At 36.3% G+C, this 26,755-nt stretch overlaps 1 protein-coding gene across 1 annotated transcript in view; it reads left to right on the top strand.

The window, feature by feature from the left end:
• PARK2 (parkin RBR E3 ubiquitin protein ligase) overlaps positions 1 to 26,755 on the top strand; it is a gene marked incomplete at both ends in the record, with an annotated part of 403,868 nt that overhangs the window by 84,789 nt on the left and 292,324 nt on the right. The window contains one exon of the mRNA XM_009885674.1: positions 18,112 to 18,195. Within this exon, the coding sequence (XP_009883976.1) occupies positions 18,112 to 18,195 (84 nt within the window). The remainder of the gene's footprint in view (positions 1 to 18,111; positions 18,196 to 26,755) is intronic.

Raw genomic sequence — 26,755 nt, 5'->3', positions numbered from 1 at the left:
TACTACTTCCAAAGGATTTCTGGGGTCCTTTTCTTAAGCTGGAAAGAAAAGTGTGTTTCTGGTAGGTGATTTTCTTTATCTCACCTGTCTCTGTGCAGTGCTCTGGACAGATAAAACCAGCAGACTGGAATTACAAAATCCAGGCACTTAAACATTTCTTCTTTTTTTCCTACTTACAGACTACTTTGGGAAATTATTGTGTTTACTTACACCCTTCCTCTTGTTCCCCTCCAAACTCCTCCCTTCCCTGGGAAAACAAAACCAAACAAAAGAAAAACCTGAAGTAAAGACAAAACCCACAAAGCTAGTATCTCTGTTTGACAACAGCTATCTCTAAAAGTACTTTCTAGGATTGTGCTGTATTTTTTGGTTTGGGCTTTGATTTGCACAGGAATTTCTCATTATTAATCTACAGTATTTTAAGACGGTGTTTCCTTTTTCTTCCATTTGTCCTAAAGGAATATTGGGAATCATCTCTTCAGTTCATTTAAATAAATGTGTCTTGATGAATAGAAACTAAATACTTTATGATGAGTAGGCTTGAAATGCTCCCTTTCAGTTTACATCTGCTTTCTTTTGGGTGAAACAGCTTAACATGAGACATGCTGGGGAATTACCTGACATGAGGGAGTTTAAGTACAACTAACATCAGATATGCATCTCCTCTTCCCCTCAGTGTTTCTCTATTTATGTCTCTATGTCTGTTTGTGTGTTTCACCAAAAATAACAGCACTCAGGTTGATAGAGTACAAATATTCAGTAGCTGATTAGCACAGTATTTAAAGAGAAAGTTCAACCAGTAAATATCTGTGATGTTCTCAGCGGGAACCAGACAACTGGAATCGCTGATAGGAGCCAAGGGAAAAAGTGCAGTTAATAATTTGTAGATATTTACACCTTTGCTGGTTTCTTTCACGGTACAAAGGCATTAGCGAAAGTGACAGAAACGAGTTATGAGCCATTTACTTGGGCTATCTGGAGGGATTTAATCTCACTTGGGTCATGGAGTTGAATTCTCTGGGAATTGGTGTTACTGTGATAGGCTGTATCTGAAGGCCTGGAGTGCAGAGATAAGACTTTAAGTCCAGCTGGAATTGGAAGCAATAGAATTAACTGGATTGTAATGCCGTAAACCTTTTGGTTCAGATCCTGAAATGCCTCTGGATGGTAGTTCAAATCTCTTCCAGATGGAGGTTTGGCTCTGGGACCTATATGCAAGACAAACATTAGCAATGTCAAGGACTTTTTTGGAGCATACACAGCAAAGTCAGCCTTACGTGGTTCCGCATGCTTTTTTGGTGTTGTTCAGTCTTAGAGTTTTCTTAATATGGCAGGGAGGATGGCTTACTTGTTTCAGAAGGCTAATTTTCCACTTCACTGGCACTCACATGTTTGTTTGTGGTTATTTCTTTTAAAGAAAGACTAGGAAAGTGTTTGAAAGGTCATTGCTGTTATAACAAATGAGGCAAGGCTGAATATAGCTGGCATATGTATATCAATTTGAGGTAACAGGGCTTCCTATCATGAAAAACATAAAACAGCTATAAAAGAGCTGTTAAGGGTTGGGGTTTGTTGTTGTTTTTCTGTTGTTCCTCCTCCCCCCTTGAGTTAGCTGTTCAAGGAAATGTTTTAAAATAGTGGATGCATGGAGACCCACCAACACGCGCATATTTTCCATAATGTAATGTGTTTCTGTGATCATACAGTATAATTAGACAAAAGTGACAATGCATGAGTTGATAGATTAATTCTATATTTACGTTAAGGATGAGAAGTTAATTGCAAACCATGATTGTAAAAGACAATAATTTGCTGAGCTTAAAATCAAGTGGTTTCCTCTAGTGTAATAGGGAATACCGTCTTTGAGTCGGCTGAAGAGAAATAAAGTATACAACTGATGATATTTTATGTTGTTTGTTTGTACTACTGACAGACAGTGCTGGTTCAGGGAGTTGTTGTTTTTTTTAAAGATCTGAGTAGATAAGAAATCCTTCTTCTTATTTCAGTGATTTTATAACAAGAGCCGGTTGGACTACTTCAATTTTTCATTTCTGTAATAATTTATGTTTTTAAGTCGATGTTTTTCTTATTAACATTGTTAAATTTATACGAAACTATGGGTTATGCTAAATATAAAAGTAAGGACTTTGCAATAGCTCTGAGGAAATATGAAAGAAATCAATGTGTTATGAATTTAGAGCTGGTGAGCAAAGAGAGAAAGTATAGTTCCCAAAGCCATGCAGTAGGCAAGTGGGAGCTCTGAACAAAACCCTGTTTTTTCCAATCCCAGTCCAGAGCTATTTCTTTTAGATATGGGACTACAAATCCTTTCTATAATACAGTAAATTGATTACTACAAAACTGCCATCTTCTCTTTCCGATTTTTAATACGATTGTGTTCTGTGCATGTGTGACTCTATCTCAAAGGTATTATACCTGATGGGAGTTTGTCCAATTCAGTGCATGGATATTTGCACAGTGTAATTAAGTGCTTATGAATCATTATAATGCATAAATGTATATCTATAGCTATGTGGTAGTAGCACCAAAACTCTAGAAAATAAGACTTCTTTTCAAAAGTATTTTCCCATCTAAGGAAGCTTGGGAGAACGTAGCAGGCGAGAGGTCAAGAATCAGAGAGCATGAACATGTTCTTTATTTTATCTTGTTTAAAATTTTAAGGGTGTATTTTTCAGATCTAAATGTATTTTCCAAATGCACAATAGCTCGAGAATATTTGTTTGGTGTTCCAGCAGTGTGCAAACTTGTAGAAATTGTATGAGAGGAAAACTTATGACCTTGTATTGACAATTCAGAAATTGTTCAAGTGGAATTAATGAAAGGATATTGGCATGAATTAAAAGGAAGGCAACGTAACACTGATGTGTAAAATAGGACTCTTATTAGTGTATATTAGAGTTCTGTGTACTTAAAATGTAACATTCTACTGATTTTTGGCTGTTAAGGGCATTCCAAATTAATGAAGCTATGAGAAAATACATTAGCTCCTGTTTCAACTTGCTGTCAAAAAAAAAAATTAACTCCAGGTGGCAACTCTTTTATAGCTTTTCCTTACTTCTAGGTATAGACAAGTAAAGCACCTCCCAACTTGAGAGATGGGTTAAAGAAATTGTATGAAGATGATTAATTACTTGGTTTTCCTCTCATCCAGGAAGAATTCAGTGGATTTGAACCTTTTGTTTTCATCAGAGGCATTCACTGTGCAGTATCTGGTGTCAATTTTTGCAACAGGGAGATACTCCACTATGTTCTCTTGTCTACAGGCTGCACTCCGTAGAGGTGATAGGATTACATATGCTTTATCTTTGCAAAGAGAAACCATTACTTCAATTTATAATTACCTTGTTTACAGAGTTGCAGTTTTGGACTCTTAGTTGTTCTGAAAATACAGTATCTGTTCAGAGCAGACCAGAACTTGAAATAGCATAAAATAATGTTATGGTTTGAGAAAACCACAACAATTCATTGTCATTTAGATAATTATTCTATCGCCCAATGACCCTTCCCCACCCAGGAAGGGGAATCAGTGGAAAAAGCAAGGAAACCTAGGGGCTGAAATATAAACAGATTTAATAGAATAAGAGTAGATAATTAACATTAATAACAATAAAGAACCAATATTGATCCCAGAACCAATATAAAAATATACAAGAATTATACTCAGACAATTACATCAGTAGGAAGCTGTACACTCCCAGCAGTGGACAGCAAATGTCGGACACTGCAAGTGCTACAGCTTTGAGAGGAAGGGAAGGCCTCTGGGGTCCAGCACCAGCAAGAAGTTCTCATGATTGCAGCCATTAAGGGAGAGAAAGCACTTTGCAGCAAACTTTCTAATTTATATTGAATGTGATGTTCATGGTATGAAATAATCCTGTTGGCCAGCTTGGGTCAAGTCCCCAGGTCTTGCTCCTCCTCCTCCCTGCACCTGACGAGCTCGAAAAACACTGAGACCTTGAAACCCACACACCATAGCTGGCTATAAAGTAAAGATTTTCACAAATTCGGACACTAGAGTCTTCTAAAAGTGCAGTTTTCCCTAGCATTAGAAATTAGTCCAGTGTCACTCAAACCAGGGCAAATAACAATGAAGAACAACATGTACGTAATATAGAAACTGAGTCTTAGGGAAATGTGTAAGACCTGAAATAGTGAAACACAGTTATGAAGAGCAGTTATGTAGAATTGAATTGTGGGGCTACTGCGTGTGTTTGAGGAAGTTCTGCACATTCTTGTTTATTAATATATAGTGTGCCATACTGCACATCTGTGTTCTGATTGAAGTGCCAGTTCTAGATCCTTTTCATTATTATAACTTAATTTTTATAGCTAAGCCCGGTGAAAAATAAAAAGTACTGATTAAGCCACTGCCATAAGCACTGAACTGTGAATTAGTCATAATATTAATTCTATTTAATCACTTCAATTTTATTTGTTGTCATGGTTTACTCTGAGCCATAAGCAAGGAAAATAACATCACAGCGATAATTAGAATGTTAGTCTTGCATTATAAAATGCTAAACATTTAAAGAATATATCTGTCTTTCCCTGTAACAAAAGAAAGACATCCTAAAAGAGATTGCAATAAGAGAAAAGGAAACTGTCTTCTGAATAAAATGTAATAAAGTCTGTGCAAATGCAGATTAGTTTGCAATGACTGTCCAGCCAATGAAGTGGTACTCTGATTTTTATGTCTGAGGGTCTGCTTTTTTCTAAAAGTAAGAAATTATTAGCATACTCGGTTTACAAGCGGTCGTAGCCTGAAATGGATTCGGTAATTTGAATGCAAGTTGTAACCTCCATAAACGAAATGCAGATACCATGTCTACAAAACTAAAGTCTTTCACTTGCACTGTTCAGAATTCAGTGGAAATCTGAAGTTTACCATGAAATTAAATGGTATTTTATATAGCTTCTAGATGATTTATCCTGATTTAGGCATTTCAAAATATCTTGATAGCAGTCACCTTTTAAAGTCATCTATTTCTGTACATTCTAATGCTTGTGAGGTGACTTCAGACATACCACATGTGGCTAGGGAGTTACTCATTTTATACCAGAGAGTATCTCGCTCTACTGTATGGAAGGAAACCAAAAGCTAAATCTAGGAAAGCACTGATGAGCCTGAAACATGGTGCGTGCAGAGTAGACTTATCTGAGCAATGCTTTGCTCAGTTGCCTTTTAAAACTTGCTAGTGTCTGTCTTTACAGAAAACTGGACTACAGGTAAATGCAATGCTTATGCCTAAAATTCCTCTTATTTAAGCAAACCAGGTCCTAGAATGAAATGAAAAATTCAGAGCAAGTATAAAGAAATGAGGCATTTCTCCAACTTCATCTTCTTCAAAACCAGATCCAGTAAGACATTCACAGAGATCACCTTGTATGCACCAACAAGATTGGGTTGTTACAAAATCCAGGTGGTAGGGGCACCCCTTACCTTCAAGCAGAGGCCTTCTCAAGAGCTTCTGTCAGAAAACAGGCAAGTTGGGTTTAAATGCGCATTTAGTCTGAGTTGGTTCACCTCTTCTGTGATTAGGGCGAAAACCATAAAGATTAACCCTAAGCATTTTCCAGTTGTGCCAGTAAGCAGAAAATAATTCAAGATTCATGCAACCAGAAGCAGGGAGAGAGATGGAAAAAAGGCTGAGGTGCAGTCTTTAAAACAGTGCTTTAGGAGAAGTAGTAGTCTGGGAATTTTATACTATGTTATAGGAACATATGTCTGTGTTAATAAATAGTGTTATTCTGTGGCTGTATTGGATCAAGTTTAACTCCTCCCTGGATATGCAGTACCTTGGTGGCAAAGGCAGGATACTGAACTTTCCTCTCACATCAGATTTCTAGGGGTCAGACCTCTTAGTTTAATGGAGATAGCTACAGACAGTTTTTTTAATTAATGCTTGTTTACTTCACTGGACTTAGCATAGCAGATCAGATTCAGGTAAAATTCAGGTACCCTAGTCCAAAAAAGGTTCTCAGCTGAGGATTTTCTGCTGTGAGAAGAGGTCCTGTACTATCTGTCATGCAACGCTGGAGCAGCAGTTTTATTTCACAGGGATGAATGCTTGCCTGTCTTTATTTCCTGCTTATTTTTATTTTTATTTTTTTTTTGGTCCCTTTTCCTGCTTTTTCTTGATTTCATCCTGGGGTGTCACACTAGGTGCTCTCACTAGCATTTGCATGCTCAGATATCTGCCTGCCAGCTGGGGGTTCTGTGTGATGGATGGGATCGCTCATAAAGCTTTCACTGACCTGCCTGGCACAGCCTTAATTCTTGAACACTAGCTATGCGCTTGTGTAAAATCCTGAAAAGAAATTAAAAGATGTTTCTTTATGTGTCTTAGCAGGATCGTGTTTGGAGAGGAAGAAAAACCCTAAAACCACCATGCTTGCAATATAACCTTAACTGAATCTTGAATCAATCTGAATAATCCACCTGGTACAGGTTTTCCTGCATTTCTGAATACCTAACGTAAAGATGCATTCACCTGTGAATGCTGTGGTGGGCATGTAAAGTTTACAATTGTAGCACTTGGAAAAAACAGCAAAGGTGGCAATATTACTTAGTCAGGGTTTTGTTTGTTTGTTTTAAAAACAGTCTTTGATATCCTATTGCTTTTCCTTTTGGAACATAGGAATATTGTTGCTAAAATTGGTATGGTTTTGTCTTTCAGGGTTTCTGATTATGTGTAAAATCAAAAATGGACTATATAGCAATCTATTTTCTTCAGATAGGGTAGTGTGTAATCTTGATTTTACCCTTTTATATGACTGTAGTAACTGGAAAAAATTGCTTGAACACCTTATGAAGTTAGTCTCTCGCTAGTGGCTCTTTTCTTTCAACCTTTGTGTGGATTCATTTAGAAACTTACTCCTAGTAAAAATGTGGAATGGATTCCCACCCCGCTTCATGAATGAATCCAGTGTTGTCAGAGAATGGGTCTTTCCACTGGAATGGGAGGGAGACCCTTTGGACAAAGTGAAAACAGTGGAAACAAAAGCACAGTAGACCATAGCTCAGAAAAGAGAATGGCAGGAACATGTAGCTAAGGGCAGTATCCTCTCCATAGTGATCTATCATAGCCTGACTAGTTGATCTGACTGTTGTCCCTGGAAGTGTTGTCTAATGGTGACTTATGAACATGAATTAATGAGCTGATGGCTTCTCCAAGCGTTGTCTGTAACAAGAGAAAATAGCGCTCTACCTTCATCTCTCTGTTAAAAGATGTTTTAAAATCCTTGTCAAAGAAAAATATTTAAAATTGAATGATGTGCGGTGCAATTATCACATCTGAATTAAATTATTACTGTGGAATATTCATGAGGTTTGGATTTTTTTTTATTTTACATCTTTGGTTTATTACCTTTGTTTAACTGCAACTCAAGCTAATTTGAATTACAAGGTGTCTAATTAGCATTATTAGCAAAATGCTAATTGTAGTTCTTGGCTTGTATATTGGCCTATTTTAGATATAGTATTTTTGTGTACTACTTCATTTAATTCCTATGTTTCCCATGCAGACATAATTTAAGATTCATTGAGATCACAGGACTGGCCAGATCTTCTCTGCCTAAAATGTAAGAAGTTGCTTAAATGTTTCTGTAGAACAAAACTTTTAGATTAAATTGTTTCACATTCAACATGAAATTATAGTTATAACTGGAAAAAAAAATTCCTTCACACAGAAAATATATCTTCTACCTACCCTGTTCTGAAAGATGTTCCTTAAGGAAGGAAAAGTTCAGTGTAATCCCTATTAATTGTGAGTTACAGAATCACCAGCATGTTTTCATATATAAAATATGTTTAATGAATTTTAACCCTACCACCCGCTTATGGAAAAGTGAAAGACATAAGCATTTGCTACCAGATCCTGAAGGTGCTTCACCTCTGAATGGCTGACATTTCCCTGGAGCTTTATGACTCAAAGGGGTCACCTCCTTGTGTGGTTAGGAATAGCTTATCCTTACACTAATAACTGGTTTTTTGGTTGTTTTTTTTTTTTTTTTTTTTAACTTGTGCTAAGTCTGTCCAGGCTCTGAAGGCACAGAACAGGCCTCAGCAGGCCTGTGCAGCCCAGCCCCAGCAGCCCCTTTTCCCCCTCCCCTGCACGCTGGTGGGGCTTGGGGAGAGGCTGCCTCCCCACAACCCAGGCCCTGGCGGTGCCCTGGGGCTGCTCCTCACAGCCCCGAAAGTCCCGTGGGACAAAATCCATGTGCTGTGGGCAGCTGCCATTGTAGAAAAAGCTGACGTACGAGTTAAGTTTTAATACACATTTAGTCAGTTTACGGCTTGTAACTATGATTTGGGAGTGGAAAGGATAGGAACAGAAGCAGTATTTTAGGTAGACTTTGAAAATAGCCTTTACACTTTCTGATCTCAGCCAAAAGTCCATAAAACATAGATGAATGTTTTTAATGTAGAGAGCTGTAGCTCAAACAAGCATTCTTGGTCCTGTTGGGGCATGCTCAGCTGGGCCCAGAAGAGGGATGTGCCTCTGAGGTTTTGATTTCTCCCGTCTGTGAGTTCCCTGGGCTGGCAACCATCTGCCCGCTTCCCATCAGGAAGACCACTGAAAAGTCACCACAGCAGTAATGGCTACTGAAGCCAGAGGGTCTTAATGCTGCCATTTCAATGGACACAGTAGATACATGGCATGTTTAGAGAATTACAGATATTTTCTCCAGTTCTGTTTTCTTCCTGCAATCTTGAAAAAGCATTTAATGCCATCCAGACAGAGAGGAAAATATTTTGCATTTATAGGTTAGAAATCATTAGTCTGACAGATTATTTGAATGGTATTTGGTTAGTTGTTTAAGGAGAATCTACATCCACTTCTTAGTTCTCGCTCTCTCTTTTGAGACTAATGTTGAACTACATTCCTCTCAAGCAGTATAGCAACAGCAGGACTGTGTTTAGTTCAATTTCTCAGTTGTGGTTGTTGCATTTGAATTCCTTTTATTCCCATTTTGCCCCTTTTTTGGTGGGGAAGTGTCCAAAAGCACATTATGAATCAGTTTTTTTGCTTATGTTATATAAAAATTGTTTGTGCTGGCAGCACAATGCACGTTGTAAAATATTACTGATGAAGAGGTGACTCTGGAGACCTTTATCTTGGATGTCTTTGTGTAAGCCTTCATTATTTAGTTGAGATCAGTGGGATTACTCTTGCAAATCCATGTCTTGTAATACAATATGAAAGAAAAGAAAGACCAGAAGTTATTAAAAACAGCTTATTAGCAGGTTTTCTTTTATTTTTTTTTCTTCTTAAAGGTACCTCTGATAAAAAAGAAAAAGTAACGATCAATAAAATAACAATGGAAATTATTTTTACTATACTTACCTGCATTTTCAGTTACAGTTTCGATTCTCTGATCTTTGATTTGAAATAACTAGCATGCAGGAAGTCTTCTTAATTGCACAACTGCAAGCAGTTCAGCAAATTGTCAACTACTTCATTTTGAAAGAGTTATAACTATTGACATAAAACTGACAATTTACTAATTAGGCTGGGCACTGTGAAAGGAAAATTTCATGTCTAAGATACCATTATAAATCAAACCAGTAGGTTCAATCCCTCAAAAACTTAAAACATGTGATTAACTCTGCTTCGGTATTATTTCTCATATGAATAAAACTATCCATGTGCTTTATTGATTGCTCTAATGACCAAAGTCAATATTAACCAAAAGATTTCTTCTGATGGATTCTTTAATGTGCTGTGTAGACTAAGCAGTTAACTGCAGTCCTCCCATTCCTATTGCACAAACCCTTTTTTAAAATAGCCCCCAGACTAATGTAGTAGTCTTTTTCCATACTGTGCTCCTTGCTCTATGGGAGATTCCGTGTCAAAGTCAGTCCATCGTAAATTGGTTAGTTTTACCTGCAGTGAAGTGTGCTGTAGCAGTCACTGTTAGTGATACTCTGGTATGGCATGCCAAGTCACGTCATTCACAGTAGCATTTATTTAAATGTGGGATGTAGGATAGAAGAACTCCACTGTTTTATTAAATAAATTACGAGTTGCCTATGGTTACATTCATGTATCCTATCACCTATATCCTAGTCAGTTGGTATCATTCTTGGCAGAAATGTCAAAAAAATAAATAGTTTTGCAAAAAAAAAAAAAATTACTCTCACTGCTAGAAGTAGCCTTTGCAGGTCTGTGGGTAAGCTTTAATTACCTCTGCCTTTGTGATAAGCTTTGTGGCTAAGCAGAGGATTTTGGTCATAAAGGTTGCCAATCTGGCAGTTTTTACCGCCAGTAATCTCTTTTATAAACTTTATTTTTACCTTCTCTCTCTGGTGGTGGATGCTGTTAGTCTGTGCTTTGGGCATTTGGAGAAATGCATTTTGTGCTAAACTAGCTACTACTGTTCAGAGTTGTACTTGGGAAAAAAAATAATGTCTATGTGATATCTGAGCATTCTGTAGAAATGTAGCAAGTGTCTTATTAAATAAATAATGTCTAGTTGTATTCATAATTGTCAAGATAAAGAATGCTGAAATAAATATGGAGCTCTACGTGAATGTTGTGATTCAAATAGATTTATTTCTTCTAAATTGAAATGAGATCTCCAATCTCTTTGCTATTCAAAATGTGCCATACGAATCTCTTCTACTGACTCTAATTGAGCATCGCTCACGTAACAGCTAGATTGTTCTTAATAAGTGCTTCAAAAGATGATCGGATTGCTCTCCTAAATTAAGCCTGTTAAGAACTTATAGCATGTGGATTGGTGTATCTAAAAGTCTTATTTTTTCTTCTCCATTACTGTGCTAATAAAAGAGGATGAAAGCTTTTATTTGAATGCATTCTATCCGTACGATGCTCAGAAGAAATAATCTAGCATTCAGCAATGCCATTCAAACGACAAGTGTGGAACATGAAGACCAAATCATGTTGTGGGTTGGGGATGCTGAGAAAAAGTATGAATCCACTGGTTTACCAGTACTAACATCAGGCTTAATCAATACCAGTTTGTCTATCCAAGAAAAAGCCCCGTTCCTTTACGTTTTCACACACTCTAGTCTTTGATAATTCCCCAAGGAACTGGGCAACTGCTGACCCTTCTCCAGCCTTGCCCATCAGTTCTGAGACATTCATGAGCCTCCAGAATCTGCCTCTCTGTAGTCATCTTGCAAGTCACTTGCTCTGAAATATTATAGAGGTAGCATAATAAGAATAAAAATCTTGGATGGTGCTAGGTTATGGAGAAGCAGACGAGCTTTAGTCGGGTGGTGCTGAGGCAAGTAGCTTTGATTATTTAGTAAAAATGTCTATGCTGTTGAAGGAAAATAAGTGTTCCCTTAAAAAATTGTTTCTCTGGGTTCAAGTACTCGTATTGTGAAAGTGAGCTCAAACTTGCATTGAGAAGAGTAGAAGGAAAAAAACAGTAAAAGGATTGTATAATCTCTGCTAGGGTGGATTAGAATTGTGACAGTAGGTGGGATCTATTGCTGTTCATGTAATATTCATCCCCTGTGTTAAACTGTGTTTGCATATGTATGTTTACCATCAGAATACATTTGGTTCCTATTATGTCTGGAGGACAGAGTTGTCGGTGTGTACTGGTACTGGAAGCAGTGAATTGTGGTAGCTTGGTGTGGATACCCCTGTTACAAAGTGGCAAAAAGGAAATCAAACTTATTAAGTAATCCTACCATTTTGGTGAGCTTTTTTGTCCTATTGCCTCAAGATACTAAAATCGCACTAAGGGGTCACCATACAATGGTTAGCTCTTCTAATACTCTCATGTAGAAAGGTCAATAGCCATCATTTTGCAAGGAGTCTTGAGCGCACACATGGTTTGCATTAGATTTAGCACTTTTTCGGTGGCTTGTAGGCTGATTTTTAAACCCTCGCAAGTACCTGAAATTATTTCTTACATTATTTTTAAAACCCTTCTGCATTAATACTTGTCCCTTGGTTGGGTCATTTGCTCAGCATTTTCATGATTAATGTCTCTCATGTAGATATTAGCAGGTACAAAGATGTGTTTTAATGATATTCTGCTGCATATTGTTCACTGGGGGAGAATATAAAGCAGGGAAAATACAAAGCATTGAATACATGGATAGTTTCCAGCCTTTTAAATGATTCAAAGCATTTGATGAATCACTGGTTTCTACTGCTGACCTCTGCTTCTGACCTTTCCCTGGCTTTACAGGTCAACAGTTCTGTCAGCAACTGCATTTTTAATAATTTGTCATCTGAGATCTCTAGATACTATTTCTGTTCTCAGAGATATTTTTTTTGTTTTGTTTAAGTGGTCATTGACTGAAATTCAGTTGTGGTTCTACAATACAAAATCAGATCTTGGCTATTGGATAGAAAGTACACTGAGAGTAGAGTGTACGGTCCTCTGTACTGGGCACCAGTACAATATACTGGTGGAATGTACGCAGGTTTCCAGTACTTACCTCATACACTGAAAAAGCAGCTCAATGCTCCATGTTCTTCATATACTGCATAGGAGCTTCAGTTCCAATTTAATATGCCATTTGCCAACTTTTTTCCTGTTTTTCCCCTCAAAAAGGGAAGGAACAACTGCCATACACCCATAGCTGGTTATTTGGGAGATACTCAACTACTTTTGACATGACTTTTTCTATTTGATGATATACTGGTGTTCTTTCTATTTCTTTCTTTATTCTGTCGTTTTCCGATTTATACACCAGAAAAGTCTTCTCTGATATATCCATGTTAATGCATAGCTTTCTCTGGGAGCCATTTGGCTGTGTTCAAGTCAGGCAGTTGCTTTAATCTCACAATCAGAAGGCTTTGTTCTTCTCACAGTGTGTTCTTGATTAATGAAAACTAATAATTATAAACACTACAACATGCAGTGTAACACCACAAGTGATTGGCTGGCCTGCAGTTCGACAGGCTTTTCTTAGACTCAAGAAAGAACGATACAAAAATTGCCTTTCCAAGTGTTTATCTCACCAGAATTCCTAATTTTATTTTGACGCAATTATAGGAATGACGTTTAGTAGCGCTGTCGCTGAAGAAGCATTAACAATTTGAATACACAATATTTCTCAAGGACAAATGTCTCTCGATTTCTTTTTTTTCAAGGTGGAAAACCAAAATTCCCAGCACACTAAATCTTTTAGAAGTGTATTACATTATCATTAATAATAAAATATGACCGTGAAGAATGCCAAGCACTAATGTGGGAAAGGAGATTTTCCACTACTTACAAATTTGGAAAGTGAGGCATAGAATTTTGTAGGGGGTTTTGTTTGGGTTTTATTTTCTGTTCCTTTTTCCTCCCCCCGTACCTTACTGCCAGACAGGCACAAACTCACGATATTCTGTAAATCCTTCTTGGACTTCTCCTTCTGGATTAATTTGTCCTTTAAGAACTTGAGCTAACACTTGCTAGAAAAAAGAAAACACTGTTGACTTAAAGCTTGGTCTGGTTAATGTTATCAAAAGAGTTAAATGCATCTGACTTTATGGGTTTTATGGCCGTCGTAAGAGTTAATGTAAAGTGTTGGATAGGATGGGTTTTTTTTATGAAGGAAAAGATAGGAGGTAACAACCTACAGTGCGAGTGAACAGCTGAGTAGTTGCCTATAGTATGGGACTGTGCTACTAGTTCCCCGTGTATGTGCTTTTAGCATGCCTTAAGTAGAAGATGACGTATTTTTATTTCAAACAGAAAGCTGCTTCATGCAAAAAAGTACTCTTGTGTGCATGAGAAATGTCAAGAGGAAATTATTGCAGAGAGCGAGAGCACTGTGAGTTCACACCATGCCATATAGCACACTAGCTTTCCCTTGTAGGTAAGACCTTAAAAGGTGACCACAAAATTCACACAGTTGTTGTTACTATTAATAAATAAGAAGATGTTGCCATGTTAAGCATATTTGGACCTGATTCGGTGCTAGTTGTAGTTGTTGAGTTCTAACTAACAGTAGTTGATACTGTATCAGTTCCTTTCTTTTCTGGTTTCTTTAAGGATGCTTTCTTAATTATATTTTGCAAATCAGCTTCTTATTTCTAAACTACTATAAGACTGGCATAATCAATATAGAGATGCTGCTTCAAATCCTTTATAAAGGAACATTATAGACAGTTCTACTCATGTTTTCTTTCTCGCTTAAGAATTTCTGTGCTGCCTTACGTTTTTGTGATTGTAGACTTAGGCCTGCGAACTACTGAATACTTGGGAATTTTTCTCCTGAAATAATTTCAGTGAAGTTAAAGAATTAATTCCTTTAAAAAAAATTAGCTTGAAATTTTCTTCTTATGAAATCAAGATCATTAGTACCAGAGTTGATAACATATACCTGTGGAACTGCTTCTACTAGACTGTTTTAAATTATCTTATTATATAGCAATCTTGTGACTCTATTTTTGTGCATATAGTAGCATAGCATCATTAACGTTGAGGGTCTCATATTAATCATGCAGGGGTGAAGTAACAGGAAGATTTACTCGTCATGTTATTATCAGGACCAGGAAAAAGTGGTTGTGCTTGGGGTTTGAGTGGGTTTTGTTGGGTGCATTTGGGGTTTTTTAGGGATTTTTTTTTTTATGAGTGTTCCCCCATGTCCTCATCCCCTCCCCACCCCCAAAACTTTATAAAGCACACTTACTTCTTATTTTTCACTCTTTTTTTTCTAGTATCCTCTTCCCGATCATAAATTATGTAAGGATTATCCAAAGATATACAAACCTACTGAATTCCTCTAAATTGGAAAAATAAATGTTCTAATAAATGTATACTAACAAATTTGAATATGAAGGAAGAGGAACAGATGTTAAGGAAACATTAATTTGTTAGTCTTATTTGTCTTTAACAAGTCAGTGAGTTACACAGTATCCTTACGGAGTGAAATTCTCAGCCTGAAAAGGGAAAAAATGAGACACCCATTAACAGCCATTGGACCACATGATGATAGAGAGTCTAACATGCTGGGGAACATCAAAAGCTTGAAAGTATGGGAAAAATGATGATAATAGGATATTTAAATTGCTTTCATATAAATCAGTTAAGTATCATGTCAAACCATGATCCCAAGAGTAAACTTTTAGATGCTGTAAGGTTGTGTTAGGGGAAAAGTTGATCAAAGAACATTCATGAGAAGGTAATGCAGAGGACCTGGTTTGTAATGTTAGTAACAAAGACCTATTCTTTAGCAATGACTGTAATACACTTATGTTCAGCAACTTCCCAAAATCTGATAAAGATGCAAGTATTGAGCTTAATTTTTAAAAAGAGATGTTACATAAAAGTAAGGGTGCTTGTTGAGAAGCAGCAAGATGGGACAGCTGAAAAGAGTTAAATCTTTGGAGCAGACATGGAAATTGTACTGAAATCAAAGATTATGTGTGCAGAAATTTAAGGAGGACTGAACAGAAGCTAGGATGACTAAATTGTGGTGGTGAAAAGAAAAAAAGGAGGTTATTGGAATCAAAGATACATCTTTCAGAAAAAATTAGTAAAATGAATAGTGAGATAAATTAAAACAAAACAACCTCCACTCCCCCAGCAAACTAAAACAAACACGTAGTTCTGGCACCTTAAATATAAAAATGCAACTAGGCAAGCAAAAAAAGTTTGTAACTCACAAACAGCAGAAAAACTCTTACTGAGTCCTTTTAAAGTATAACAGGAGCAGAACATGTACAAGTCAAAGAGATAATTGCTATATAAAAGAAACACTTGGAGAAGATGAGGTAATGCAGCTGGTTCATCCTCGGGAACAAACCAGTGTGTTCAGTATGGAGGAACCTGGAAAGTACCTACTAGAAGCCCCTCTGTGGACATTAGGATGCACACTTCGTCTGCTGGGGACGTGGCAGATGGCATTCAATGTATGTTAATATTAAGTGATATGCACTGGGAAAATAAACCTAAAGTTTATATAGGCATATTGGATAACTTACATTCAGGAATGAGACCTAGGAGCTATGATAGATAATTCCACCAAAATACTGCCTCAGTGCTTAGTAACCGTCAGCAAAGTAAATCCCATTTTAATAATTATTTATGAAAGAAATAAAGAACAGATTCAGAGACCCCCCCATCTTCCCATTCACTAGTCCAGCACATAAATAAGTCTTGTATATTGTGTGATGTTTCTCACAATCTAAAAAGATAAAGTAGAATTGGAAGACCTACCAAGAGAGTAAAAAGTTGATCAAAGGTAAGGAACAGTTAGATTACTTTTCTCTCTGGAAAGTAAACTACTGTGAGAGGTGCGTTAGAGATCTGCACAATCATTGGTGGCATTGGGAAAAATAAATAAATGGGGGAGCATTGAATGAAACTTTCAACTACTGAGTGGAAAACAGTTAAAAGGAGAGGGTTCTTTATGCAACCTCTGAACAGGCTGTGTTGTTCTTTGTGCAAAATCTCAAGAAAGCTAAAGTTTTGAAGGACATCAAAATTCACTAAATAATTGATAGGAAACTTGATTATTTTTTTTAAATGTTTTAAAAAATGAATTCAAGTTTGTTTGTTTGGGTTTTTTTTTCACAGTTTCAAGTAAAGCATATACTTCATACACTGCAGCTGTTTTTCTCCTAAAGAATCAAATCTACTGCTAGTCACCCCTGTGTCTGCCTGCAATACAACTTATACATGTTCAAGCTTTTTTACTTCTCTCAAATGCCAGCACTTTAGCTATGATGGTAGAGAGCAGAGCTCAGCACAAACTAAGCTGTTTTACTCAACTTTTCAGATAGGCTGGAACAACCTTTTCTAGCTCGGTTCCTACTACTAAGTTAGTTCAAATCTGTCTCAGCCAAGTCTGCACGATGCTGCAGAAATGCCTCATACAGAAGTAAAATGGAGATGGATCTAGATGTGGTACTGGATTACATTGAAATCCAGCTGTGATTTAAGTAGGCGCTAATTTCACTAATGCAGTTAAATGTCTTGACTGCCATAACTTCTCTTCTGGGTGAAGTTCTCCTGTTATGTCTGAGTAGTGACACTAACCTAAACACATGAGTAATCCAAGTAGTGAATATTTTAATTATTGGTATCTTCTTATTTATTTCTGGTACGTATATGGATATGTGTAAGCTTCATATTTATTTCTTAGACTAATTTTTATTGTCTACAAATTAAATATTTTTTGGTGTGAGAGTAATATTAGAAGAGAAGACTTAAGCTAGCATCATTTAAACTTTTCATGTGCTGAGAAATATTTTTATAAATGTTCCTGTATATTCCATATACATAAATATTCTTCTTTGATAGATCATCCTGTTAACCATGCTATTTTGCTGTTGTGAAAGATCAATAATACTGATTTTTAATCTTTAAATATACTCTGTGTTTTGTAGTACACTCATAAATGAACTGTTTATATTCAAAAAGTCATACCAAAGTTGGCAAAGGATTTTCTATTCATTTTCTTTCTGGGTTTTTATGGTTTTGGTTTGGTGGTTTTGGTTTTTTTTTTTTATTAACAATGACTGACAAATATTGGAGCTAATGTAAATGTCCAGGAATCTACTAACAATCCTCACTTCACATTTTCATTTCATTTTGTTACAGTTAGATGAAGGCTTTATTTGGCAACAAGAAGTCTGATTTATTTACATCAAACTTTATCAAAACTCACATTAGCAGCCCATGAAAGCAGAAACAGATTTCAGTGAAGGTAGAGCCATTTAATAAAGTAGCTCTTCTCTATTTTGTTGTTTAACTAGTCTTTGTGTTATGCTCCAGTCTTTCTAACTGTGTATTCTACTTCCAACTGTTGTGTTTTTTCCCTTTTTCCCCGTAGTCAGCTGCAGGCCAAGGTGTAAACAGTGTTGAACCAGAAGAGGGGTCTTCATAGATTTTTAATCGTAATTAAGTCGGTCCCTGTCTTAAGCTGAGAAAACGTACCTCCTGTTTGACTCCTATTCACAACTCTGACCTCAGGATGCAGGGGCTGTATGTCTTCTCAGAGACTGAGCTTTATTGATGAATATTGTCTTATAATCTGACAGGACTCTTTCAGCATATACATGATAAAGCTGTCTAGCTAAAGTCTGAAAGAAATGGGGGTAGGAAAAGCGGCAACAAACCCGACATCTGTGTTTGCTTATATGCTTTGGTTTTATTTTGAAGGGCCCATCTTGCTGGGATGATGTGCTGATTCCCAACCGGATAAGAGGTGTTTGCCAGTCCAAAAGGTGCAATGGAAACATAGCGGTAAGTTTTTGTTATGTTTCTGCAAGTACTGTGGCACTTACAAGAATAATTGTTTGTAGCAATTCGAACCATATTAGAATTGCAGATATTAATGTAAACTGACATGTAAAGTACGCTTCAAACAAGCTGTTCAGCATCAGATGATGTATCTCCAGTATTTAGCAAAAAGGGGGAACTTGGTCAGTTCCTCCTTGGAATGAAGGAGGAAATCATTTTATGTCATCTCTTTCACTGAAGTAGAACTCTTGGATATCCAAGTATGCATGGATTAAATGTAGAATGTAATACTTAAATTTTTATGTCAAAGCTTATTTTATAATTATTGTGTATATATCAATGCCCTGAAACCTTCAAATTTCTGTGTCATCTTTCATATCAGATCTTTCATATCAGATTTTCAGGCTTTGTCCAAAGAAGCAGATTCTTCACACTGTTGATTACTTCACAATCTGTTCTTCCACATGCTGTTGTTTACTTTAAGTGTTTCTCAAAGTGACATCAGTGAAAAGCCTGAGTAAGAAGCAGCATAGACCTCTCAAATTCCTAAAAATGAGGATTTTTGAAAACATTACTTATGCATACTTATATCTTTTCATGTGTTAGGTATTGTTCAATAGTGTTTAATACTAAAGAGGTCTAAGAGGTACTTCCTTCACAGGGAAAAGCTTAATTTGAGGTGTTCCTTCTGGACACAGCTTTTTAAGACAAACGCAAAACTTTGTACATATGAAAGGATGCTATTCATCAAAAACTTGCAGATTGGGACACTGTAAGTGCCTCTTCTGCTGTAGTCTTCTCTACCTTTCTTAGCAAGACAGTTGTGAAGTGGCGCATCCATGTGGTTCCATGGGTTTCTCCTGCTTAGCCACAGATGATGTCAGGAAATATTTTGCCTAACTTTTGACAACAGGTGGTTGTGTTAACAGCATGGGATTTATAGCTGTCTCCATGCACAGCCGTCAGAAATAGGTCTCGCAGCTTTTGGGCTTCTGCTAGGAGGGATCCCCTCTAGGATTTGTCACTCCCTCTCTTGCTCTGGTAAAACAGGCTGTCTGTATTGTGCCTATTCCCAGCATTTTTCCTACCTGAAGTCATAGTGACTTGGTGTCATCCATTTGTTCCCAAATCTCATATGTGCTACAGATATAAAACCTCCTGCTGGCTCCTGAGATTATCTGCAGCCAGATGGTTAAACCTCACCACAAAAGCAAAGAAAGACATAGCTAGGCCTGGGCTAGACCACTTGCATCTCTTCGCCAATGTCATCTAGGTACTGGCATCTGGAGGCAGAATTAACGGTCTGCAGAAGTTAGGGACTACTTTCATCTTTCCTCTGAAAATGGGCCTGTGAATTGGCTGAACTTCCTTTCTGTTACATGTGAAATCTGGCTTTTTTTTTTTTTTTCTTTTTTTAATTCTCCTTTAAAATAGACGAAAGAAATTCAGCAGAGGATTTTGGCTTTTTAATTCAATAATGAACTTCATGCTTGTGTGACTTTCATGAATGCATCATATGTCCTTGGAAAAGAGAAAAAGTAACCTTCAGTAATTCACAAGTTGAAACCTCTAAGCTTTTCTTGGCTATTACACTCTTTGGGAGATTAAGTTACACTTTATGATTAAGTATTCATTTTGCGTTGTCATGAAAAAGTTTGTGCAATTATATTTTGTCTGTCTGTAATAGCTCCACAGTGTACCTGCTTCTTTACTGTGATGGGTAAGGAACAAGCTTTTAGACTGTTAGTTGTCAGTTATCAACAAACTGCAAACGCTACTGTTTAGGCAAAGAAAAAAGATTCCTCCATTATTTTGCCCTCAAGACACAAATGTTTTGCTTAAAAATTGCTTTTCATTGGTTTCCAGTTCTCATAAACACCAGTTTGCAACATACCTTCAAGAGGCAATGTGTGTTTTCCGAAAATACTAATTTGTATGTATTTTGGTATAAAATTAGTCCCTTGCCAGAAATTACAGGCTTTAATTCTTTTGGTTGCAAATATGAAAATAGAGTAGTTGACAACACTAGACAATGATAAAAATCAAATTTCAATTTAGTTAAAATTTGTAAATGATTGCCAAAAGTTATAATGAATATCTTAGTGATAAATGCACTGTGATTCAGTATATCTTCCAATGTGCTCACAAATATGAAATGTTTCTGATTAATTTTTGAGAGTTTGCTCAACATAAATGAAACTGAACTTAAATTTTCATGTGGTATACTCTATGTGCTTTATTTGTGACTCCAACTTCTTTTGAGCTTGGAGTGAAAACCAAAGTATTTTGTGATGCTTTATTGTTACAGTCCATAATTATGAGCAAAACATATGCAAGAGAAATAATTATAAAAGGTAAATATTTCAACTAACATTTTAAAATATGACTGCTGACTGAGAAATTGGAGAACTTGGAACACTGGATATCAGCCCCCTGTGCTGTCTGGGGGACTTTCCCACAGGTTTTCTTCATGCTCTTTTCAATTATAGGCTGTTACCCCATAGTCTGGGTTAATAGGCTCTTGAGAAGTTGTGTGCTCTATGCAGAAATACAAAAGCTTACAAACACAGTTGAAAATGGGGTCTAAACAGAGAATGTGGATTTTGAAAAGATAACAAGCAGTGTTTCTTTCAGAGATTTAATGTTAGACTAATTTATGAAGCAAAATGAAGTGCCCAGTGTTTTGAGAAATAGTGAACAAAATACATGGTGTCCAAAGTAGAGCTCAATGGGGTTTTTTTTACGTTATTTTTTTTTCCACATTATTTACAGTCTATCAGAAATAATACATTCACTCTGAACTTATACAGCTCCAAAAGGATGACGTTGGTGTGGACATGTATGTTACTGCAATTGTGGAACACTCAAATCACTTTTATAACAAACTTCAAGTATATTAATTAGAAAATGGAAAGGTTGACTTTAGCTGATTCACACTGGCACATTTTAAATGTGGATTACATTGGAGTATTTTGAGCTGTTTCGCAAACCAGGACCATTCACTAAATGAGGCAGAACCTTGTACTTTGGTAGCTGTCTCAAAACACGTTCAGCCGGAAGCGCTGTATATAGCTGTGCAGGTAGACACTTATTCTGGAGAAATGATTGAATGCACCAGCAGTGCTCCAGGCTCTGGGTTTTCAGACATATTTGCTTGCTTTTCTTTCTTAGTTCCTTTTCTTGTAATACTCTGTATTCTTTGAGAATGGTAGCCCAAAGGCTATAGAAACAGGCATGGTTTTCTGAAATTCCAGATACTGCTATCACACGAGCATAACTTAGTTACATAGCTTTAGTTACATAGTTGAATAGCTTGAACTGAATTTTTGTCACTTAGCTAGGTAGCCAGAGGTTGCTTTGTTCAGTGCAGAGCAGCACCGTAGTTAGAGTTTCACAGACCCATAAAAGTGTATGAAGGCTTTACTGGTAGGTGAGAGTTGAGGTTTGTTAGTAAGTGGTTTACAAACTGAAGAAGTGTTTACTTACTGAAGAAGTGTTCTTATTAAGCTCAGACTTCTACAGTTCTCCAAAATACATACAGAACATTTTCTGTTTATCATCCAATGAAGTGAATTTCTGATTATAAAGAGGGTTTTTCTACTTCTGTGTATAAAAATGCTATTATGTTTTCTTTTTCTTCATTGACTCCTGCTATATAAAAGTCACCAAAAGCCACAGAAATGATGTGGCACTTCTCATAGGTAGGCAGAGACAGAGCCGTAACACCTCGGTAAAGCACTGAAATGGTGACTTCATAGGAATCAGCTCCACAGCAGTCCCACAATGCATCAGTTTCTGAAAGATGTCGCCATGTCTCTAAGGCAAAATATAGGGCAAATTGTTTTGAACTTTAGAAACCTGTGGAAAAAGTGTTAACGTCCTGTATGTGTTCTTGACATTCTCGCTTGATGTGCTGAAATACTTGCTGTAGACTTTAAAATCTCAGAAACAATATTGGAAGCATTAAACAGGATTATAGGTCAGATACGGTTTAAGCCATTGTGAATAAGGAAACATGAAAATTATCTTAATGGAAAAATGAACGTGCTTCTATCCCAGTGTGATATCTCACTACTGTTATCTTGAAATTTTCATTCCTGATGAAGACTGCATCAACTGTCCATCATCATGATAACTGAATAGCATTTTTATATCTTCTCCAGTCTCAAAACCACATTAGGTTTCAGCAAAGTGTTTCTACAAGAAGCAACAGGACTTCTGTGAACTTATGGAAGCACATGAGTGTTGAGTTTCTTTATGTTTCAGTATACCCTTCTAATCAAGCTCTGTAGCAATCTCCTGTGTCCAGAGCAAAGACTTATTTTCCACTTTGGTCACTTACTAAAAAAGAATGGAGTGAAAATAGATGATTCATATATGGTTGTTATACATGGTTTCTAACAGTCGCATTTCACTATATGGTAGCATCATTGTTCCAGTGTGTGTTTGGGACAAAGACTTTGCAACACGAAGCATGTTATGTTTTTTGATTATGTAACTTCTCTTGTTATTTTCCCACATTCCTCCTGTGTAATTTGAATCTTGCAATTTTATTATATGGGAATTTTTGAAGATGCATCATGAATGTTTGTCCTTCTCCTGCATGTTTACCATCATTAGGTTTAGCACTGAGGACAGCAATATTATGTAATCTACTCATAGCTGATTTGTTCCACAGGGAATCTGTGCTCATCTAGAATAGGCTGGACTAGGAAATCAAGGGAATAGCGTTCAGCTTGGATGCTCTAAATATGCAGCTTACCAAATGCCTTTTCTTTCTAGCATCCAAAACTGTTCTTCTCGAACCTCACTATTCAGATGAAACATGCTTCATCTTTCTAATCTCATTTTGCTTTGATCAGCTCAGACCTCAGTTTTAGCTGAGAACAGAAATAAATTCTGTAGCAGTTGGAGTATCAAGAGTAAAGTAGTAAACTTAATGATGTTATCAAAATGTCAATATAGTAAACTAAAGAACTATCTTCTCATTATACGAGGGCTCTAATACATTGCTATGTTATTTATTCATTGTTCTTTGTTTTCGGTGATGTGGTCAGTTATTTGTGAAAGCAGCCCTGTCTGTCTGTCTGTCCTTGGAGCCATTAGAATATTTTCAATGTCATAATATTACTATAAGTAATTTTAAAAATTCTGAGATGTCTCTTAATACCAAGAAAATATGACTTCATATTTCTTTTATTTCGTTGCTGTCCATGTTACTTTGCCTTATGCCTTAGAGATTAGTTCAGATATCACATGCTTTAAAAAAAAAAAATAAAAAATTCACAGTGACTATGATGCAACAGGAGTGCTAATTAAAATCTCAGATAAGAATTCCTGTAATACAATGTGTGAAGTAAGATTATGACAGCTTCTTTATCCAGACTTGAGAACAGAATTATTCAATTTCATACAAGACAAATTTCAGAGTAGTTTTCATTTACCAGAGACTCTGAGGCCATTACTTTTACTATTTAGGAACTGTAATACTGTCTTATGCCAAGTGTTATGGCAAGTAAATCTGGTACAAGGAAAAGGAATAAAGCATAAATGTAAGTTAAGTAACGAGCAAACCAGACCCATTGTTGTAGTTTTACTCTATCTTTCCTATTTTGTGATATAAGAAGGGGCCAGAGGTAGCAATTAGGCAAACAATTTCAGAGAACTTTCTGATTTTAAACTTTCTTCCCTTCAGAAACCTACGCATTCACCAAATTAAAGATTAAAATGGCTCCGTTTTAATCACGATGTTAAGTTGTCCTATTAAACACATCTAATGCTGTGGCTTGATCTTCGCTTCCATGGTGAAGCTGAGAAACAATTTGGACATTCCCAATCAAGTTTCTCTTGCATAACGAAAGAAGCTTCTAAATTGTTTGTGAGGAATCTTTAAAAGCCTAACTAGTTAAGCAGAACAATGACCAGAATCAATCCAACTTTTAAGTTTATAACTGCACTTAATGTACATACATTTCTTACAAAAAATTCAATAACCATAGAGCAGAGATAGTACTGACTTAATCATTAATTTTATATCATGAATAAATCAAGTCAATTACTTGACCTAAATTCTCTAGAAAAACACAAGAATGCATATGTATGCATAAGAATGACATGTATGACTGAAACAATCAACAGTTTACAGTATATTAAGACAAATCTTGTAGTGTTGTTAAATGTCATCTTCAAGATGTTTGAGAGCCTTCTAATCAATCACAATAACATTTGTAATCACATATGTAATGAGATAAATGCAAGCTTGTACACAATTGCTTTGATCTACTCTATTTTTAAATTACATGAATTATAAAAGCGATTTTTAGCATGCATTGGCTTTGATCCTCCAAAAACTTTCATAGACATGGGAGCATTTGTTTTACCTTCTTTCCATATATTCCAATTTCTGTGTTGTTCCATTTTTTTCCCTTTATTTCTATGATGAACAGTTGTGTCCCAAAGCATAATTTGTTAAGGCAATCTGGTGTGTGTGATAGCATTTCAGGATCCTCTCTGGTCCAATGGAATTGTTTGGGAATCCAGAACTGCTGAAGAACAAAATATGAAGTCTGAAAGACGCACTAAGGGAAACCTATGCACTGTTGAATTATTTAATTGGGATGCATGGGTGGGAAATAAGTGATCCATAGATATAAAAGCAGAAGGAATGTTCTAATCATTTCACCTAACCTCCTGTGTAACATAAGTAGTGATCCTTTCCTGAAGTAATAGATTTCTGAATGAGAACATGTGATTCAGGAAAGCACATGTCCTTACTTAAAGCCAGTGGTGAAGTAAACAAACAAAAACAACCTCTTGATTAATTACATTGCCTGTGCACTATTTCTAGCACAAATTTTCTGTCCAGTCTCAGCTTGTCTGTTTTCAGTTTCTATCCACTGTCCTTTTCTATCAAGAGCCCTATCTTTCTTTATGTTGGTTTCCATAGACTAAAATTCAGCTATATCTTATCCTTTCCTTGAATGTTCTGAGAGTGAAGTAATGAAACCTCATTTTAATCATTTGCTCAGTTATCTGCTTTATTCTTATCAATTTTTAACATTTCTAATACATTTCACACATCAGAACCAGGCACGTTTATAGGATTGATGCCACCAGTGCCAACTACAGAGGTGATATAGTCTACTTACTTATGTTGCTACCCAGCAGTTTTATTAGACAATTTAACCTTAATGCCATCGTGAGGGTTCCAAGTCAGCTAATCATCCCCCAAAAACCTCAGCTGGAAAGAGTCCTTCCTCCTGCACGCATGGCCCTTACTTCTACAGGTGTGACTTAATTTTTGGCTGGTTTAGAATACGTATTATGGTTTGATGTCAGCTGAGCGAGCTGTTCATGTGCCTTTTTCAGTGACTGTTACTTTTCACTATTTTCCACTCCCCCAGATTTTGTGCCATCTGAAAAATTTGAGTAATTACTTTATGCTTTCTTCCAGACCTTTAACAAACATTTTGAATAACATAGGGCTAGGAGATGATCACTGCAAGACCACCTTGAAAAACAGGCATTTAATGATTCACTTTAGGGAATCGCATTTTGAAGCGTATCAGTTAAATCTTTCTAACATTGATCTCATAGTGTTCTTGTTTCTTATTCAAAATGTCAGTGCCATATCAAATGCCACACACAAATCTGGTTAAGTTGCAACATCTCCATTACGTTGTTCCACTAAATTTATAATCTCATAAAAATGTCAAGTTAGTTTGATAGGGTCTAGTTACCATAAATCCTTGTTACTTGACAATAATTACACATCCTTTTTTCTTTTTTTTTTTTTCCTTAATAAAGTACCATATTAGCTATTTATTCTGTCCAGAGCTGGTGTCAGGCTCACATGCCTATAATTACCTAGATTAGCTCACATAAAGCTGCCCTACGCTATGGCACGATATGGTACTGTACCTGTTGTAAAGCGCTCTACTTTAAATAATCTCTAAATGTGGGTGGTTTTCTTTTGTTGGTGTGTTTTGGTTTTTTGGGGTTTTTTTTTTTTTTGTATCGTCTAAGGAGGAGAAAAGAGGGGGAACAGCACTGAAAACAGCACATAGGGGACTTTGGAATAACCTACAGTGTTGCTGTGATTATATTATTGTAATTTTTGCTAAGCCTTTAGATGAATGTCCTTAATACCAATTACAGATTAAAAATGCTTACTTCAAGCACTTGATTAGTGAAGAAAGAAACAAGGCAGCTACTTTTCTGGATATTTATAGATCTTTAATATGTTTTGGAGTTCTTTGCACTGTAGTTACAAATTACTTCAACTCTACATTTTTTTCTCAGTTACCTCTTTAGGAAACTGTAATTAGATATTTTTTATTTTTTTCCCCAGATATTCTCAAAGTAGCGTCATTCTGGAGTAGATCAATTTTTCCTTTATAAAAAGAAATTATGTTATTCCATTTCTTAGTGCAGAAAAATCAATGACAGGTAAAAACTGAGTTATCAAATAGAATTAATTCTATACAAGGAAAAAAAGCTAAATTATTTATCTTGGAAAGAAAAGCTAAAGCTTTTAAAATTAAGACCAATGCTCATTTAAAAA

Source organism: Charadrius vociferus, unplaced genomic scaffold (assembly GCF_000708025.1).
Source record: "Charadrius vociferus isolate BGI_N301 unplaced genomic scaffold, ASM70802v2 scaffold995, whole genome shotgun sequence".
NCBI classification, from domain to species: Eukaryota; Metazoa; Chordata; class Aves; order Charadriiformes; family Charadriidae; genus Charadrius; species Charadrius vociferus.
This window is presented reverse-complemented; position numbering and strand designations above follow the sequence as displayed.